Genomic DNA, 19,890 nt, shown 5'->3' on the forward strand with positions numbered 1-19,890 from the left:
AACAGGGGCAAGACCAAGAGCATCTCTGTGTTCAGGTGAGTGATGTGATGAGTGTTTTTCACCTATATCCCATCATATTTAGAGAGGGTGATGACTGTACACTTTGTTAGTGAACTGTACTGGGCAGTCAAGAGTAATTATTTTCCAAATACCAAGTGAGTATTATAGCTGTGTTTCACACACAGTGACTAGCATATTAGTATTCTACATAAGTTTGCTTTTATTAGCTGATTAAATAGACCTTCTGAAGACTTAGCATTGAAAGCAATTATATTTACTCAGGCTGAAAATGTAGTTACATTACTATGTTATTAGGAGTACAATAGCAGAAGTGCATATAAATATTCAGCATCTTCTGTACTCTCCCAATGTGTAAATTGTGTCATTATTATGTATTGCTACATTAACATTTACACTGAAACTATGCTGAACCTGCACTAAAACCATGTTGTGAAGATATTTATCATGTCAAAAACAGAAAAAAGGGTTTTCTCGAAGGAGTATGGAGTCTGGTCCAATTTTTCTGTTCTTTGCAAAATTAACGAAGAAGATCACTGTAATAGGAAAACAGCAGAATTCCCTCTTTTGTCTGCTAAAGAGAGGAGTATAAACTAGAAAAATGAAAAAAGGTTGAAAGATGATGTGTGGCTATTATTGACACAGTGTCCAGAACCATTGGTGTACTTTCTTTTCTTAAGGGGGTTTATGGAACTTTATGGATGAATTCTCATTGAATTGAGACATGAATGCAACAATTTTAATAATTAAGGAAGAATTATCTTAAGTTGTTTAACAACAGCTAACAGATACAAAAAAACCGGTCACCCAAACCACAATCCCATTTTTTTTCTTTGACATATTATTTGATGACACGCAGAACCATACTTCATTTTTTTATCAAAAGGAAATTTAATACAGAAGGCTAGTAAGGTGCATTCTTGTCAACTGAATCATTTTGAAATTATGAATAAAATTGTAAAACTGACTTATAAATAATTAAAAAAAATTAAATGCAACAATGAAGATGAGAAAATTGCTTTAAAAAGTTAAAGTTGTTATGAAATCACAGACCTCCAAGTGGTCAGTCTTTAAAGAAAAATGCAGCTGTAATGAGACTTGTGATAAGACTACAGGAGTTAGCATAAATGTATTCTGAGCATAGATTTGGGTATGAGAAGATGTAGATATCATTTCTGTCATTGACTTCCTTCACTGAAGCGATTTGGGAAATCACTTAATATCTCTGGTCCTGTCCTGCTGTTATTGTAAAACTATGATAAAAAGAGCTTCTCTGTCGTACACACTGAAATACTTCAATGTCATGTGCCGCGTTCATACATAATATTATCATATTATTTATTCATGCTCATGATTAAACTTGGTTTTAGAGAGAAAATTAAATGCCATTCCCTTCCATTAAACAAACTCCATGTTTTCTTCCTTTTTGCTAGATAGTTATCATTCCCAAGCTTTTGCAGTGGCACAATTTGGGATATGGCTGAAGCTGCGTTTTATTTCTCAGAGCATTATATGATGGGAGTGCAAAAGCAAACTCTGTGACAGTCTTCCAGGTTCCTGACATTTTATTTTTCTCATGATGAAGGTCACCTCAAATTCTCTTGTATAGATAGGGAGACTGCTTTTCCTATGTACTGTTCTGATTTATTCTTCTAATTTGCTTTTTAAAAGGAAGCCAATGAGAAGATTGGTAGCTATAATGAAGTCTTTATTAAGAATGGCATTAATATCAAGGACATGGGTTCGGTTGTAACCACAGGATCAGAGTATAGATTATGCACAGATTTGCCATGCCTGTTCATTAGGGTTTGTTAATTACCCCCTTTCCCCTGGGAAGCTTCTTGGCAGGTTTAGGGGTAGACAGCAAAGACAAAGAGAAGTACACTGGACTACATCATACTTTACTGATGTGAAAAATAAATTCTTGCTAATTGCCTTGAACATCTGGGGAACTCCCCTTTAGAGGATATCTGGGAAAGAATGCTGGCCTAAGATGCCATGTATGCACTATTGTACCTATATTGCCAGAATTGATGCTGGGGCTCTGCTAAAAGGTTCAGTAAATAATTTCTATTGGGTAGCTTCAGTGCTGTGTACTTTCTGAAGAAGGGAGTATACATGAATTCCTTTTGGGAGGGAGAAGTCACCTTTCACCTCCATCTTTTTAGGAGAGAAAGGATTGCCTATTGATTGCAGCACTAACTGGGGACTTGAGGTACTTGTGCCAAAGTTATTTAGGACAAGTCACTGATGGATAAGTCCATAAAGCAGCCTTAGATTCAGAACTGTAAAACCCAACTTTTGGGAAGTCTTCTACAGAATGGAATCTCCAGTTAGGCACCAGATTCACTGTGCAATACATGGAGAGAGGTGGATGCTGCAAAGTGGGAAATGCAGAAGCCTCCATAGCAGAAAATCCTGTCAGCTGGCCAAAAGAAAACTTTTAATGACAATACAAGACTGTTCATTGAACAGAGACTACACAGAGTGTCACAAGTGCAGTATGAGAGGGATGCACATCCTGGGTTCTTTTTTGAGGAGAACATATACCCAGTCCTTGGGAAGAAGGTCAGTAGGTCTGCAGTGGACAGGAGGTACTGAGAGAAAAGGTGTTCACTTTATATGGCTTTATGATATGTTTTGATACAGCTCTGCTCCCAGGTAAATGAAGTAATAACTTGACTGCAGAATTTTTCTCATTGTCTCTGTCAGATAAATTTCATACAAAGTATGACAGTTTGTGCAGAGGACAAGGACGACCACTAACCTTACAATCTCCTTGACACAACAGTAATAGCATTGGAATATCATTTTACATAAAAATTACAACCCTCTCTGAACAACAATTCAGGAAAATGTTCTGTTTCACCGGAACAGGTTTCTCTTAATTCACACATATACTTTCTGGTTGACTTGACCACATTTATTCACAGAGACAAAAAAAAAAGACATTGAGAACCTGCTGGTAATGGGGGCATCTGTGGTATGCATTTCTTCATCCGTCATCGTTAGAGTCTTGGAAAAGTTGTGTGCACTTATTCCAGCCTGACCCAAGGGTTCTGTGTAAAATCATCCACTTTAATTAGGCCATCTGGTCCAATGCTGTATGAAGAATAGAATTAACATCTGTTAATTAATTAATATTACACTTTCAATATAATGTATTATAAAATAATGCTGATTATAAGTTTCCCTACTTCGACTGGATTTTTCCTCCTCAACTCTATTGAAATGTCTCTTCAAGCTTTGTTCTTTGGACCTGTTCCAACACTTGATGGATACTCTTCCATTGATATTATGGAGGGAAGAGATGGTTTGGACCTTGTGCAAGCTTCATCATGACTTTTCTCTTGACGCATTCTGTACATAGAATAGGCTCTTCATCTCTTCATTCATTTACATAAACACCTTCCTCTTTCCAAAACAACTAAACTCTAATTAAACTAACCAACTAAAATCTATGAGATGTTTTAAAATATTATCCTGCAATAACATTTCATTGTAAAGATTGATCAGCATCCAAAACATGTCTCTTCTTTTCTTTTGTATCGTATCTGTTCAGCATCTGACTTCCAGAAGACTATAAAAATTTGCACTAACTACACTACCAGCTTTCTAGAGACTAAACTAAGCTACCAGGCACAAGGATTTATTATGTATGTAGTACAGTGAGAACAATTGCGAACAAATGTGTTACATAGTAAATCAGAAAGCAATGGTCCTTAGCATTCAAATAAGAAAATGTTATTTATACTGTAAAGTTTTGAATCAGGGACATTGTCTTTCTCAGTTGTGAAGCATCTTTGATGCTATAAAATAAAATAAGCAACTATGGTTACTCTTCTGTCTTTTTAGACTTTATTAATGTCCTATAATTACTGTTTACTCCTTGGATTTAGCCATTCTTTATGCTTTTTCACTTCATTGTTTTTACTTTATATTAGTTATTACTTAGTTACTATTACTATTAGCAATATTACTATTAGTACTATTCAAATTAATGGTAATATTGTTATTAGTTATTACTTAGTTATTAATAGCAATATCATTATTACTATATATTATTTTTTATCTTGAACCTTCTTCGCTCATCTCCTGCCATATTCATCCATCCTTCTACATTTTCATAGCTAAAGTGTAGCAACATTCCAAAAATGAATGATCATACTTACATCTCCTGTTCAATGTAATTTAGCATTCGGCTGACATGGGATGCTGAAATCTCTCCATCCATTTCAGCAATGTAAGTATAGAGAAACTGGAAAGTGCTAAAAGGAATACGTGGGGGTCCATCGTGATCACCAGATAAAACCTCGCATATGATTTTCAGTGTTTTTGCAATACTCTATTGGAAAAGAGAACAGACAACAAAAAAGCTTCAATTTGGCATTGTTAATGAAGAGACCAGTAGCCAATACCTTTTGGTGTGGAAGTAATGCCAAAGGCAATAAAAATGTGCTGGCAAAAGTGACATAAATAAAAAGTATAATGATGTCAGCATTGTCCTGAGTAGATGAAGGGGACTTCTTGGATTTCCATGATTTATGTCAAACTTGATTTTATGTCATATCTGAAGAATTAGTTTATGTGAAGATATAAGGACTATATTGTTGTTAGTGAGGAAGAATAATAAAATATTTTTACAAGTACTATCATTAGTATGAATATGTGATGGATGTTAGTGTTCGTCTTGTTTTAAATAACATATTCCTTTTTAGAGGGAAGCTAAAGAGCTTCCACCCATGTCTACCCTGGACAAGGGTGAAAGTTTAAATATTCCACTTTTTAAAAGTCACTGGGCTTCTAAAGCTCATCTTTTTCCCCCTGCTATCTGATTTCTAAGTATGGATGGTAATTTTGACCTAGATCTGCAGAAAATCTTGGCCCGCTCTGTGCTGGTTCTAATGTGCAGCCTCTCATAATAAGGAGATGATTAAAGGCTTTGCCAGTTCTCAGTCTTTCCATGACTGTCTGCTCCAGGAAGGAAGTCATTGGTTGCGTATCTTAAATCTGTTCCTGTACACTTAATGTCTCAGTAGTATGTACAGTTGTGCAGTGTTTTTCAGACTCTTTGCGTGGATATATAATTCAAGCTACTACTTATCACAAAATTTGGTGGTGCTGAAAACCTGGGGTATAATTCACAAAATCACATTTTTATTAAAGTCAGATAAATAAGAAATAGAATTTAAAAACATATAGCCCTAGAATAAAACTTCAGTTTGGAATTTGTTTGGGGTAAAAATGCTAACAGATACACCTTGCAGAAACAACTCAGCTATTCATTAGGAAAAAGAACATAAAATGCAATAATGTCCAAGCAGTGATGATGAACTACAAACAGAAAAAAGGGTGAAGTGGAATATGATAGCTTAATACAGCTCATTGTGCACTAGACCATCTACTCAGAGAAATCAAACTAGCTGAATTGTGATAGAACGTGTTCTATAGCTCTACTGTGACAGAACATGTTCTCCCTACTAGAAGGTGGTTGACAAACTGGAGATAATTTAGGAAATGGTGACAGGGCCAATATAATACAGGAAAAAATAGCTGTGTAAGAAAAGTCTCAAAACATAAACCAGGGAAAAGCTGGATGAATTATGAATAATTAAAACGTATCTTTGGTTGTATTTACCATCTTAATACTTGAGGTGCCTTCCATGTTGCATGAGACATCATTGAAAATCACAGTAAGATGACCCTTGCCCTAAATAATTTACAGTTTAAGTTGACAAGCTGGTAGGTGCCCTGAGAGCCATAATTTACAGTTGAGGAGTAAAGCTACACCCTGGCTAATGGAAAGAGAATGGACATCTTTTCTGTCTATCCACCCATCCTTCAATTTATGTATAACTAACAGAAAAAGGGAGTTTAAGAGCAATAAATATATAGTTAAGAACAGAACCTAAAGAAAACTGATACTTAATTTGTCAAAGACAAGGGCTGTCTTGATCACAGTAAAAATACTGTTAGAGAAAGCAGAAGTTTAGTAGCAGGCTTTTCAATTTGGTAGATAAAGATGAGGTGATAAAGCCGGACAATATGGAATGGGCATACAAGCCATAAATTTCTTCATCCCAATATGTAAATAGAATGGCAAAATCAAAAAAAGCTTAGCTTTGGCTTGTCTGTCCTTATTTAAGTAAATATCTTATGTAAAGCACATTAAATGCTCTTCACCTTAAGAAGTTCTCACATGGGCAATATTGTAAGGATATCAAATTATCTCTTGTAGGAAACATAAAGATTCACAATGTTTTGAGCTTTTTGAGCTGATGACAACTTAAATAACAATCCAGATTTTTCAGGAAACTGATACTATTTTGCATGAAGTACTTGTGCATGACTTTTGAATCCCACAAGATGGTGCCACCTGATTATATAATAATAAGATATACACTTGTTAAACCAAAAAAATGACTCTTTATTTCCTTAATATAAATCAATGCACAACTTTTTTGTTTAGGTAAAATTAGGAAAAAGGTCGCTGACATTTCGTAGAATCTTTATCAAAACTTGTCTTTACAGGCAATTCTGCTGATAGGAATTATGTTTTTATTAGTGAAGAGCTATGTATGAAAACAGTAATGTTTTACTAATGTTTTACTAAAACTTCATTGCACTATTTTTTTTGTCGCTCAACTACATTTAATATCTTCTGTGACATCAAAATGATCTTTACAAACACATAGGCTATTTCCACAGCACATAAGTTTAATATCACAACTAGAACCTGATGGCTTTTGCAGAAGTACAAACTGTGTGAACAGATGAATTTCTAAAAACATTTCTCAGTTTCATGACAAGTTGGAAAAAGAGCAGAAGCAACAGAAGAACAACAGCAAATACAATCTCTAAAGAGAATTGACTCTAATTAGAGTGCTTTTCTGAAATTCCCATGAGGCAGGTGTTAGAACTAATGCTGGCAGAAATAGTTTTGAAGACAAGAGTCAAGGAAGTATGTCCCACCAAGGTTAAATCTTGTAAATCTTGTTGTGTTAGAAGTAGATACATAGATGAATAAATTATAATGTCTAAGAAACTTTTAAAATAATCTACTGCTACTGCAAACAGCCCATAGAGCTTCATCCATTAACGTCTGCTTTAAGCTTTAACTTCTGTTTGAGTTGTAACAGATCATTCAGGACTTTATCTTTTATTCCCCAGTCCACTGATCATCACCTCTGTGCATGCCTACATCCACGGCCTAATCTCATCTGAATTACAGCTTTCAACTATAAAATGAAGTTGGTTATACCAATATAACAAAGGTGCCATAACTAGTGCTCTGCTAATCCTCCAAATGGCCTCATGTACAAATTAGGGAACTATGCAGTCTCCAGTATGCAAACATTTGCCCAGTGCAGGTATATGGGATGAGAAAGGGCCTTTCATGATATCTGCAGGTGAATCTGTCACATCAATCCATCTGATTGTATCAGCTCAGTAACTTGGTTGTCTTCCACTTCTAATAGAAAATCACAAATCCATTTTCCTTTATAAAATGGCTAAGAGAATCAAAGAAGCAATGCATATAAGTACTGTGAGAAGTATCTAGCTATTTTTCTGAACCCACAGTGAAGTCTGTGACTGTATTTGCTAGATTGTCAACACTGATAGCTTTTTACATTCCAGTTTCTAGAGGTTATGAGAGAAGACTGCAACCTGTTTACCACAGGGCATGACTATCAGTTGCCATTAGACCCAAATGCACTATCTCCCCTTTGGTTTTTATAGTCAGAAAAACATGAACTGAAAGCATGTGTTATGGCACCAAGTTTCCCTAGTGTTCTTGGATTTCTTTGACAGATATTGTCTGAATATTAGGTAGCGGTGAAAAGTTGTTTCCCTTGACACAAGAAGTTTGTTTTAGTCATCCAAATTACATATACAAAATCAGAGTGAGGGAGGAACAACAAAACAGAGCCAGGATACTTCTCTTCAGTCATATCTGCTGAATGATGCTGGAGACAGAGAAACTCTTTTGTTCTAGCCCTCGCAGCTATGGCATAGCACTGCAGAAATGTCTTTATGAAACCATTAGATGAAGCCTCTGTCAGTGTCTCTCTAGCTGCCTTCCCCTATGTTTAATCTGTTGCAAATTGTCTGGAAGGACAAAAGCTTGGAAAGAGCGTGCTATAAATATTCTGACTCCCTTGATCCCTGAAAGAATACAGTTAAAGTAATTTCCTTATTCCTAAAAGAGATTTCCTCCTGACTTAAAAAACAACAGCTGTGTTAGTCACTGATACAGTTAAAATGCATAATTACTCAGTCTCCTATTTCAACCCAAACATTAACTCAAAATCACTATATAAAAAAATATTCGTACAGGACAACATAAAAGTGTAAAGGAACTTACCACTCCAATCGGACTACATGACAGGGCTAAAAACTTCAACCACTCAATTTCTTCAGTAAAACCCCCAACATCCATTACACTTGCGAATAAGTCTTTTGGGAGATTCAGTGACTTCCACATGTGAGCCAATTCATCTGCACTGATGATGAGTCTCCCTCCCACCTGGAAATAAATGTAAATAAAAAGGCATCACAGGAAAATGAATGCCATTTTGTCTTCATTTGGAATAAGGCAAATTTTTCTCTTATTTAATCCAAAATCAGCCCTGGAATACTTGAATGAGGCTTAACCTACGCTTTTGCTTTTGAAGTAAGCTGTGATAATTGGGGCCAAGACTTAAAGGGAGCATCAGTGATACCAGAGAATAACTGGCTGCCTGAAGCTCACGTTTTGCTGGTATAGCTAAGAAAGATTATGGCAAAATTAATCCATGAAGAAAATAGGGGAGAAAAAAGTAGAAGCGAATAATGATTACAGGTTGTATAAATACAGATAAAATTAACAGTGTGAATACGGGAAATAATTATTTCTGCAATATCTGGTAGGATGTTAATTTTACAGAACTATGGCCTGACTGTAATTTTAAATTTGTTAGTGGACATTTAATCATGCAAATTCTCCCTTTGACTACAGCAGTATGACTTGTGTGAGCAAGTGATCTGAGTATGAAAGCCATGAATAGTCAGGGCCAAAGGAAGCACAGCTGAAGAAATAATCTACTTTCTACTATATGGAAACAGCTAATACACTACTGTGTTCTATATACGTTGTATTTGTATTAACTGAATAGAATATTTATAGGCATAAAGCTGAAAGCAGGCTATCCAAACTGAAAATGTGTTCACCATAACTATATTACTGGAATAATAAAAATAATAAACCCCCTATATATATAAGTTATCAATCTGTTTCTTGCCCCCAAAAGTAAGGAAGATGTTTCTTACTCTTTGATGTAGGACTTTTAAGAGCTCTGGTGTGAGGTCTTTCCATTTTGACCAAGGCCCCCTTTCTTGTCCTTGTTTTACTGGAGGAGTATCACCACAGGCCACAGCAGTAAAGTAGCTAGATGAAAAGATAAAGAGGTGCTTGCTTTCTAAATGCCTTTAATCAAAGCAGATCTTTTTAACACAGATGTTCAAGCAAGTTATGCTTACTAGACAAAAAGTGATTGGTTTTCAATGTCTGGTTTGTCTGTTAACTTTAATTTTAAATAGCACTGTTTTGTTCTGTGCTGTCAATGGACTTCTTCATTATTCATGCTCAAACTGGATTTTGAGTAGTGCCTTCAGGACCTGATCCAACACACACTGTAATCAATATGGAGTCTTTCCATTGACTCTAGAGAGTTTTATTTCAGGACCAGAGTGCTCTTAACTTCAGAGACTGCCACAGGAGCATGGATTCATCGTGGTATGTCTGTTTACCCTGTTTCTCCATCGGGTTTTTACGCTTTAGGGGCTCTCACCTGGGTTGTTATCAGCATGCAATTTAGCTGCATTAAAGTTAGTTCTGGTATGTCTAAACAGACTGTAGTCAGGGCAGTGGTGTAGTATTGACCTACTCTAAACTTAGCTGAAAGCTTATTCTTGTGGTGAATTTAAACTCAGATCATACAGTAATCACAACCAGTCTTTGACCAGACTGAACTACTTAAGCACAGATATTTACCCCCACTAACTCTTCACTCTCACTGAGAAAGATGTAAAATAAGAGACAGCCTACTACAAATACAAGCCAATATTTTGCTTTTGCCATCTGCCACTTCATGTATGTACAATTGCTGTACAGGGCTAGTAGGTTACTACTACTAGAAGCTCAGTCCCCAGGAGGGGTAAAGCAAGGTAACTCTATTAATGTCAAGGGGCAGAACACTGAAGTTACCAAGATTTCTACGGTTACGGGCACAAATCATTTGTGTCCAAGAATAACTGGTATTTTGTTAGAGGAAAAAAAAAAAGTTAACGTACTCTGCAGACCATTGTAGCAAATCTGGAGCCTGGGTTTGGATAGCAGCTTTTGCATATTGCTTTAGCACTTCTCGCAGTTTTGAAAGACTGCACGTTTGTTTATTTGTACACGATGTAATTACAGCACCTATGAGGAAAAATAATACTTTTGCAACAGTTTGTCTATAATGGAATGTGCAAATATGAATAATAAGCTTTCATACAGTTCAGTACTCTCCTACTGAAAAAAACTATAAATTCAAAGCCCAACAAACTTAAACTTAAATGGGAACTTCCACTTCCATTGGGACACATGGAATCAAATCTTAAATTAGCTGCATTCCGAAGGAAATCATACAAGTGTCATTCTCTAAGGCAGAATTTATGAAAACAGCTAACTTTTTTCTTGCAAAAGTTTCACTTCTCAGTGCTAGTGGTAGTTAATATAGGCTCAATCAATTATAATTAATACTAGAGCCATTGCTTTAAATTTAAGTTTTTCACAATCACAGCATTCAAATGATAAATAAGACATAAGGAGAAGAAGGAAAAATATACACCCATTACATTATATATAGGAACAAGAATCAAATAAATTTCCATGTAAGATGGAGAAATCTAATTCCTCATGGAAAATGAGGTCAGAAGCAGTTAGATTTTTAACGAATGTTAAACAAGCAAATTTATCTACCATTGCAACACAGTTGCTGGGACCTCTAAGCAACAGCACAGTTTTGACTTTCCATGAGGTGTGCATCCCTGAAAACTAGTACTTAATTATCCTAAGGACTTGAGTGCTCAATGTCTATTAAACTCCCAGAAAATGTGGTGTCCTTTTGTAGCCTCCTTTGAAAATCAAAGAGAAGACAATAATGTCAGCAAGCAAAAAAGGCTCCCAAAAGTCACAAAAGGCTGTAAATTATCCAGAGGTTGGAAGGGAACAGTCAAAATAGTTAAACTATTCCACTGATTTGTGTGAGTAAGGGCTGAAAGGACATAATGGCTGTGCCCCTGCCAGTAACCAATAGACCTGTCTAATGTCTACACTCTATTGATGACAGCAAAATAACTAGAAGTGTCTCTTCTTATAGGTGAAGATATATTAGTCATGTTTGTACTGTGCAGGCATCTTGGAGGTGTAGCAGGCTGCGGTAAATTGAGAATGAGGAAAAGGGTTTGGATGGTCTGAGTGACCCTTTGTGGTGAGAAGACACCTCCAAAGGGTGGGAGGAGCTGTGATGTACTACAGGGTCCCTGCAAGGATGGCTCAGGAACCCCATGGGGGGTCATCTGTTCACATGACCTGTTGTAGGAAGGTCGGGTCCTATGCAGCGGCTTCCACCTGGGCCAGACAGCAGCCTAGGGTGTTTGCACCCCAAGCCTTGGTTAGCTTAGGGGAGAGCTGACTGAAAAGCTAAAGGGAAGAAAGAAGTAAAGAAAAGCTGAAGGGGAAGAGCAAATGAAAGAGAAAGCTGAAAGCAAATAATAAGTTATTTCAGAATTCTAGTAGGGCCTACCAAAACTGATTCCCAGAACTTGTTGCTTTCATATAAAAATCAGTTGAGAAGCTAGACTGATATAATACCAAACCGCATGGAAAGGATGGTGTGGGGTGGTATCACATGGTAGTGATAGGTGGGACCTCATCTCCCTTACCTTTCTTCCCTTTACCCCCAAAAATCCAGTTCTAAAGAAGAATCAAGAACCTCAGTGGCTGATGAATTCAGGAAGCAAATATCAGTCTTTCACTAACACTAAAGTGAGAGCAATGTGCCTAGCTTTTATTTTAATTGACTACAAAGAATCTGAGAACAAAGTGTTAGAAGGCAAGCCTAGAGGGTCACCTGGTCTCTCCTTCTGCCCAGAGGCTGGATCAGTGATGTCTTTGCCCTTCCGGACAGGAGTTTGTCTAACCTGCTCTTGAAGACCTCCAGACTTTCTATGTGTAGGCTTTCTGGCATTCTGCCTGCCATGGCCCTGATGCCATCAACAGGCCTTCATGGCCCTGACCAGCCTCATCTGGGGCTTCCCCCAAACTGCTTGCCCATGGCCCAGGACCACATTTAAGTTCAGCCTGCGGCTGCCAGTTCCCGCAGCTGAAGCAATGCCAGTCTACAGCCCTGCCTGGCCTGTCCATGGCCCTGCTGATCCAGACCCGGACCCGTAGGCTCACTGCCTGGCTTGACCTCAGACCTGTTTTGTCATTATGGACCTGCCTAGTGATCATGAGGCTGTGTCTGACCCCAGCTACCCTCACCAGGCCTGATCCGGGTCTGCAGCTTGGCTTGACCTCAGACCTGCCTCATCACTACGAACTTGGCTGATGGACCCTTGATTGGACCTGGCTGGGCTCACTCAGGGGCAATGGGATGTGGCCTGGCTGATGAGGCCCTGGGATTGCTGATGATCCCCCCATGGGATCGCACCCAGCTCCCTGTCCCTTAGGGAGAAGCAGGTCCTTGCGTCTCCCTGCACATTCAATGCTTCTCTGCGAGAGAGCTTATCCTGCTCTCTAGCTTACATCTGCCTTGCTACATTTTGAACTGACCATTTTATTTTCTATTCTCCATTAACTTGGAGAGTATCTCTTCCCTTACATCTCTGCAATAATGTTTTAAAGATTTAAGGACTATTATCATGTCACCTTTGGTACTCTCTGCTCTATAGTAAACAACCTGAAATTGCTCAATCCTGCCTTGCATGTTTTGTTTCATAAAATTTTAGTTACTCTCATCTGGAGTCTTCAACTGATCCACATCCTTCTTGAAATATGATTCCCAAAACTGGACAAAACACTCCAGCTGAGACCTTACCAATGCTAAGAATAGCAGAAGGATTATTTCATCTGGCTATAAATGATACCCCTGAATATAAATGATGAACCTGTATTTCACAATAGTCCTCAAATATTTTTCTGCAAAGCTGTGAGCTGTCTAGTTATTCCTTACATTGTATATATTGTTGCTGATTCCTGACTTGCACAGAATCTTGCACATTTGTTTATTGAATATCTTTTTTGCATGAGATTTCTTTAAGTTGTTAAGATATGTTAAGAGAATTTTTAATTCAGATTTTATCCCTCGGTTCCTTGGACATAGTATAGCTGGAAAAAAATCCTCTTCCTTAATCAGCCCACATGTAGCTGGCTCTGGCCACTTCTTATGTCAAGTATTTTCCCTTCCTTTTCTGGATCAGCAAAATAATTAAGAACACAGACATTTCAATTACCATTTTGATTCAGTGTTAATACCATATTATGATAATTAAAGTTTATCAGAGCAATTTGTAAGGAAAGCTAAGTATATTACATCTGATATACCACTTAGTTATTCCAGTTTGGGGCTGTTATTGCAGAGGATTGGCTTCAGAATTTTTTTAAAACCTGATAATGGGGTGATGGAGAAACAGGTTCTTAACAAACCTTGTAATTAATTATACATACATTCTTATGTAATTTTATCATATTATTATTCAACATTATTCTTGTCAACAAGTGCATCAGGCAAGTAAGATGAAACACATCTTTAGCATTCTCCTGAATAAGTGTTCTAATATTTGTTCAAAAATAAAAAATTAGTCCAATATACATCTGCCAAAAACTTGAGAAATGTCCTGCTAGTGAAAACATACCAGTATCTTCTGCCCATGAAAATTATGAGCATTGCTTAGTTGGAATTTCTTATCTTCTTCATGAATTCTGTAAAACATGGGCCTGATGCTACTATTTCTGTTTAAACCAGAGTCTCAGCTGGGCCAGATATGCAACTGGTGTTAAATCAGCACCACTCCATTTACCCTAGCTAGGAAGCTGGCCTGTATTCCCAGTTTAGTCACTGGCAAGTCTCTGAATCAGATCTTATCAGAGGTCTAGGTACTTTTTAAATTGTCTTAAAACTTTATCCTAAAGCATTTGAAATAATTAGGAAGCTTACTATTTACTTAATAGTAGGCTTCTGATTACTTTTTCTCTTCAGATAATACTGCAGAAAATGTATCATTATCTGTTGCAGCTCCTTGAAATGATACAGGAAATGATTGAACATAAGCAAGTCTCAGATATGTCTCCTTAGTCCTGAGCCTACATTAAAGGATGCAAGTAATAGCTTGAAGGAAGAAGGTTGCCTTCATCTTAAATTATTCAGTAGGAGTAAAGAGCATTAAATCATCGATATGGTCACCTTCACCTTAATTATCTTATGTGTGAAAAAAAAATTGATTTGAAGAAATCTCTAGTCACAGAAAATCAGTTATTCTCTAAAATAGGATTCTTCTAGCCTCTGGTTTTGTATGATGGGGAGCCATGCTTCACTTTTGATATTCTAGCTCCAATACAATCTTTACTTTGAATGTCTACTTTCTACCCTTTATTTCATTTGCAGTATCTCTCAACTAAAATTCTCAAGCAATTGTTTTTTCCACTTATGGAGCAGGCATTTTAAACCTTCAGGGATATTCTTGTCATCATATTCCCTTAAATTTCAAGGCAAATACTTGCAAAATCTTCCTTAAGATTTATGTCATATTGCTTTCATGGGGGAAAAAAAAAAAGACTGTCTACAAATCACTGGCTTGAATTTTGCCCAACCTGGTACTGAGAGTGACTGAAGATCTTTTCCGATCTGAAAGCTGTTTGTTGTCTTATGGGAAATGAGTTTAGTGATCTCACTCTACTTTCTAGTGACTATGTTAGCCTAATTTATGACTCCCACAGCAGAGATGGCTGGAAACATAAAGACTTGAAGACAGATTTTCTTTTTCTAATATGAGTCATCTGCTCAGATTACTGCTGGGGGACATTGCTGGCTTAGGCCAGGGAAGCTTGAACTCTTGGTGTCTGTGCCTTTCCGTATGGAGGAGCAAATAGAATTATATAGAAGAACAACTCTACGGTAACTGCTATGTTCTGTGTCCTTCTATGACAACTTAATTGCTTGTATTGACTTTCAGCTCAGACCCGTTGTAGCGTTTGTTGTGTCATGGAATGGGCTGTCTTGTGAGCTGTGCAAGACCCTCCTCCGGTGGACAAGGGTCTGCTTCTCAGGGCTAAGGTGACCTGACAGCCTGGTTGTGAAGAGATGGTCCTGAAATATAGAGGCGATCCTGGGTTTTGAGTAAAATGTATAGGTTTTTTTTTCTATTGGACTTCTGTCAAGATGATGGATTTTCTGCCTTTCTTTCTCTTAGGTGTGATTTACAGAGCTATAATTTACTCCCGGCTTCATACAAGGAGAAGCAGTGGTCTCAGTCTTAGCATTCATGTCAGGTCACATGAAAGAAAACTGGTGACCTAAAATAAGCTGTTTCTTTGCTATCTCCCTCTGAAGCTCTCATCTGCACTCACATCTCTAATCCCCATGCTGATTCCAAGAGTTGTTTGTCTCTTTCTTACGCCAAAAGGGCCAGCCCTTTTGTTATGGTGGACCTACCCTTACAGGGTTCAATGCTGGCTTCTTGCTTCTTGTGCCATCTGGTCTCCTCTTCTTGTATCTGTGACCTACATTACCATGTCCTGAGCTTAGTAGGGGATCGGCCTTTCAATCTGGGCTTTAAAAAGACTGGCTTCTAAATGTGCCTGAATTACTATTAGGTAGCTTAGGCTCAAAATGCAGGCTTTGCATTTTTTAAAGGTTTACAAATCCTGGTATTAAAGAAATGTCTTAATGCTTTAACAAAAAGTCAGGAAGGCAGATCTGATTTTAGTATTTTGTTTGGTGTTTGGATGATGTTTCTGCATGAGAAGCAGAGGATGAAACTGAAAACAACTATTTACAGTCTTGAAACTGTTTCACCTGCTTTTGCTGTTCAATATGGTTAACAGTAAAATTAAAAAAATTCTTATTGTAATAATCTACCAACTGATTAGTAACAGACAAAAACGGACTTGGAAAGCATTAATTCAAAAACAGTAAAAGAAAAAATTTTGGAGATGAATTCCTACTGCATGGAATGCTAATCAAGTTGGTAGATCAACAAATGATGCCAAGAAAATTATATTAACTTCCAAAAGATTTGTAAGTCACAATGGAAAACAACAAAAACTGACCTCCCAATGGCTTGAGCCCCTCCAGGCATTGAACACCTATACTCCTGCCCCTGAAAAATTCCCACCGCTGTATGACGTTACTACCTATAGTCTTTGCTCTGCTTAGTGGAAGTTTGGCAGTATATGTCTGAGAATTCCCACATTCCTGTTCTTGAGCCGATTAGCTCCTTTTCTTAGACTATTTCTCCCCAGTTCAGGTTCTATTCTTGTTTCACTTCAAAATGGTTAGCAAATTTTCATCCTGAAATACCTCCCTGGACTCTTAAATATATACTTCCCCACCAAACTGTCCTGTAGCAGGTAATTCCCTCCATTCCATGACCAGCTTCCCCAGAAAGAAGTGTGTTCCCCCATCTTTTCATAACGTCCATCTTACCAACACCTGCTCCGCTGTGGTCTGCTGTGTACCATTGTTCCTCCTCCGTGCTCATCCTCACTCTGGTTGTCTCCCTCCTGACCTGCTCACCCACCCGCTGTTCCTTTCTCCCCGTTTCCAAGTTCTTCCCTGTTTTCCACCTTTACCAGAGGCCAAGGTTCTCCCTGGGGAGCTTGGCTGGTCTTCGGGTGAGGACCGTCAGACCCGGCTCTACGAGCAGCTCCGTGCCCCTGGCATCTCAGCTGCAGTCTGGGGACATGTGGGGCCAGGCTCCTCGTTCCATGTGTCCCTGGGTGTCCTGGCAACCACAGTCTGCATCACAAGTGCTCTGACACCATCAGCTGTGTTTCACCCAAAAGAGGGGGGAACATGGGGAGCTTGGATGGGTCACTGGGGGCTCCATGGAGAGGTTGTTTGCAATAGTGCTGGATATCAGCAAAGATGGGTGGGCACATCGAAATAGCGTTGTGACTCTGGGGATAGGCAAGGAAGAGAGGACTCCTCCAGTGGGAGAAGTGGCTGATACACCAGAGGGCTGTGCTGCTATTCAGAGGGACCTCAACAGGCTGGAGAGATGAGCAGAGGGAAATCTCATGAAGTTCAATAAAGAGAAGTGCAGAGTCCTGCACCTGGGGAGGAATAACCCCATGCACCAGTACAGGCTGGGGGCTCACCTGCTGGAAAGCAGCTCTGCGGAGAACGACCTGGGAGTGCTGGTGGACAACAAGTTGACCATGAGCCAGCAATGTGCCCTTGTGGCCAAGAAGGCCAATGGTATCCTGGGGTGCATCAGGAAGAGTGTTGCCAGCAGGTTGAGGGAGGTGATTCTCCCCCTCTACTCAGCCCTGGTGAGGCCCCATCTGGAGTACTGTGTCCAGTTCTGGGCTCCCCAGTATAAGAGAGACATGGAACTACTGGAGCGAGTCCAGTGGAGGGCTACTAAGATGGTGAAGGAAATGGAGCATCTCTCATATGAGGAAAGTCTGAGAGAGCTGGGCCTGTTTAGCTTGGAGAAGAGAAGACTGAGAGGGGATCTTACCAACATGTATAAGTATCTGAAGGAAGGGTGTAAAGAGGATGGGGCCAGACTGTTTTTGGTGGTGCCCAGTGACAGGACAAGAGGCAACAGGCACAAACTGAAACACAGAAAGTTCCGTCTGAACATGAGGAAAAACTTCTTTACTGTGAGGGTGACTGATCACTGGAACAGGTTGCCCAGAGAGACTGCGGAGTCTCCATCCTCGGAGATATTCAAAAGCCATCTGGATGTGTTCCTGTGCATTGTGCTCTAGGTGACCCTGCTTGAGCAGGGGGGTTGGACCAGATGATCTCCAGAGGTCCCTTCCAACCTCAACCATTCTGTGATTTTATCAGAAGGTGTGGTTTGAAACTCATATATAGGGTGCTTGGGGAACAGGCAGGATAATCAGGAAGTGGAATGGTCCAAATTGCTAAGGGAAGGAGTTGACTGAGAAAAAGGTACTAGTTGTACACAGCCTTTAATAAGGCATGCCTAAATCTAGCAACTGGGGTATGTAAATGTAGTGGGGTGACAGGTACACTACATGCAGTTTGTCACGTGACTTATGAACATTTATACACACAAGGCAGGTTGGAGTGGCCCTCAGTTCAGGGAATTGTGTGCCTGGGAGACGAGCGCTCCACCAGGGTAAGGGGGGATTGGGAAAAAAAAAAAACAAGAACAGCCTGCAAGCATATTTCTCAGCAAACACACGAATGTGTGTGTGTGCCAGTCTGAGGGGACAGCAGCATGGTATAATTTGAAGGTCCAGTTGGGGTATCAGCTTCTAGAATTGTATATTTAAATTAGGCCTGTTTTATGTTAAAATACACATCCTAATCTTCGTGTATTCCCCAAATCCCCTCTTTGAAAACATGATTCAAGTGGAGTTATTTTAGGCAGGCAGCCTAAAAGCAATAGTTCCAGGAGGTCATCTGAACTCTGAAATGTAAAAGCAGGGAAGGCAGGGTCATGGTAAGGCCTGGTTCCTATTCATTTAGCCTGCAATGATATGTAATCTTAGCCCAAAACCAACAAACAAGTATGCTCTAAGTAATTCCTATGGATTGCATATCGCCTTTGTAAATTGCTCGGATGCTTCAGTCAAGAATTTTCAAATGAAAAACACCTTGAAGGATGAAGAGTTAATGTCAAGAAGTACAGTACATACCTCCAGAATTATGTACCATCATTATGTACCATCAGTTATAGATATAAACTAAACTAGAGGTCTGTCAAAAGACAAAGAGTGCTGAAAATAATAATATTGTGCTATTGTGGAAAAGGGATAATGCAGTAATTTGAACAGAAATCCAATAGAAATTGTACATTGTGGTAATTAATCCAGTAAAAAATCTCTAAAGCTTTTATAGCAGAATATTATCATTTCTGCAACCTTCCTTTAAGTGTATGGGAGACTGGTGCCTTACGTTCAGGTGACAGAAGTTGTGCTTTAGGTAGACTACAATAAAGTTTGTCCAGCAGTGAATCTTAAATGACTGCCACAGGAAGCTGGCAATATTTCTTTTTGTGGCTTTAATCTACAAATTAAATAGAAATGGTTCTTTTATTTGTATAGACAATGTTTTTTTCTCTTCCCGATGCCTTTGTTTGAAGTTGCATCTTGAGATATCTTCGAAGGCCAGAGAGTCCCAGGAAGATAACATGCCACGTATGGAAGTGATACAACATGAATTTACATCTCTCCTCTTTCAAACAGATTCTACTCTTTCACAGATATAAGAAGCTAAATAATGTTGCTAAATTGTCATTCACCAAAGTGTACTGGTTATCTGCATTTAGCTAACTGAAGAATGTGCCAAACTTGTTGCAGAAGATTCTTGGTGGCGTTCTCACATGCGTTCTCTTATAGGTTACTTTTTCAAGTTGCGATTAGGCTTTGTATGTCCCAGTGAGATTTGTTGCTAACCAGTTAGCACTAATAATATTACTTTGCCTTTTCTATTGATGTCAGAGTAGGCTTTTGTACTTGAATATGGTGGGAATAGCATCCTATTAGGTCTCTTAGTTTTTTGTAGGAAAACCTGTGGGAGGAACCAAAAGAGAGTGAGCAAGTGACTCCTCTCTGAACTGCCTCCACTTACTCCATTGGGAAGATTG

General features: G+C 38.7%; 1 protein-coding gene across 1 annotated transcript; it reads right to left on the reverse strand.

Annotated features, from left to right (window-relative positions):
- Positions 1-3,053: 3,053 nt before the first annotated feature.
- On the reverse strand, positions 3,054-16,803 carry LOC106499041 (ropporin-1). Its single transcript, XM_067298636.1, has 6 exons — positions 16,749-16,803; positions 10,351-10,477; positions 9,328-9,445; positions 8,384-8,545; positions 4,191-4,363; positions 3,054-3,120 (listed from the first exon to the last, which is right to left on the reverse strand). Exons 1-6 carry the CDS (start codon positions 16,801-16,803, stop codon positions 3,054-3,056), a joined length of 702 nt encoding a protein of 233 aa, XP_067154737.1.
- Between the last annotated feature and the right edge of the window lie 3,087 nt (positions 16,804-19,890).

The sequence above is a fragment of the Apteryx mantelli genome, chromosome 6 (assembly GCF_036417845.1).
Source record: "Apteryx mantelli isolate bAptMan1 chromosome 6, bAptMan1.hap1, whole genome shotgun sequence".
Taxonomy (NCBI): Eukaryota; Metazoa; Chordata; class Aves; order Apterygiformes; family Apterygidae; genus Apteryx; species Apteryx mantelli.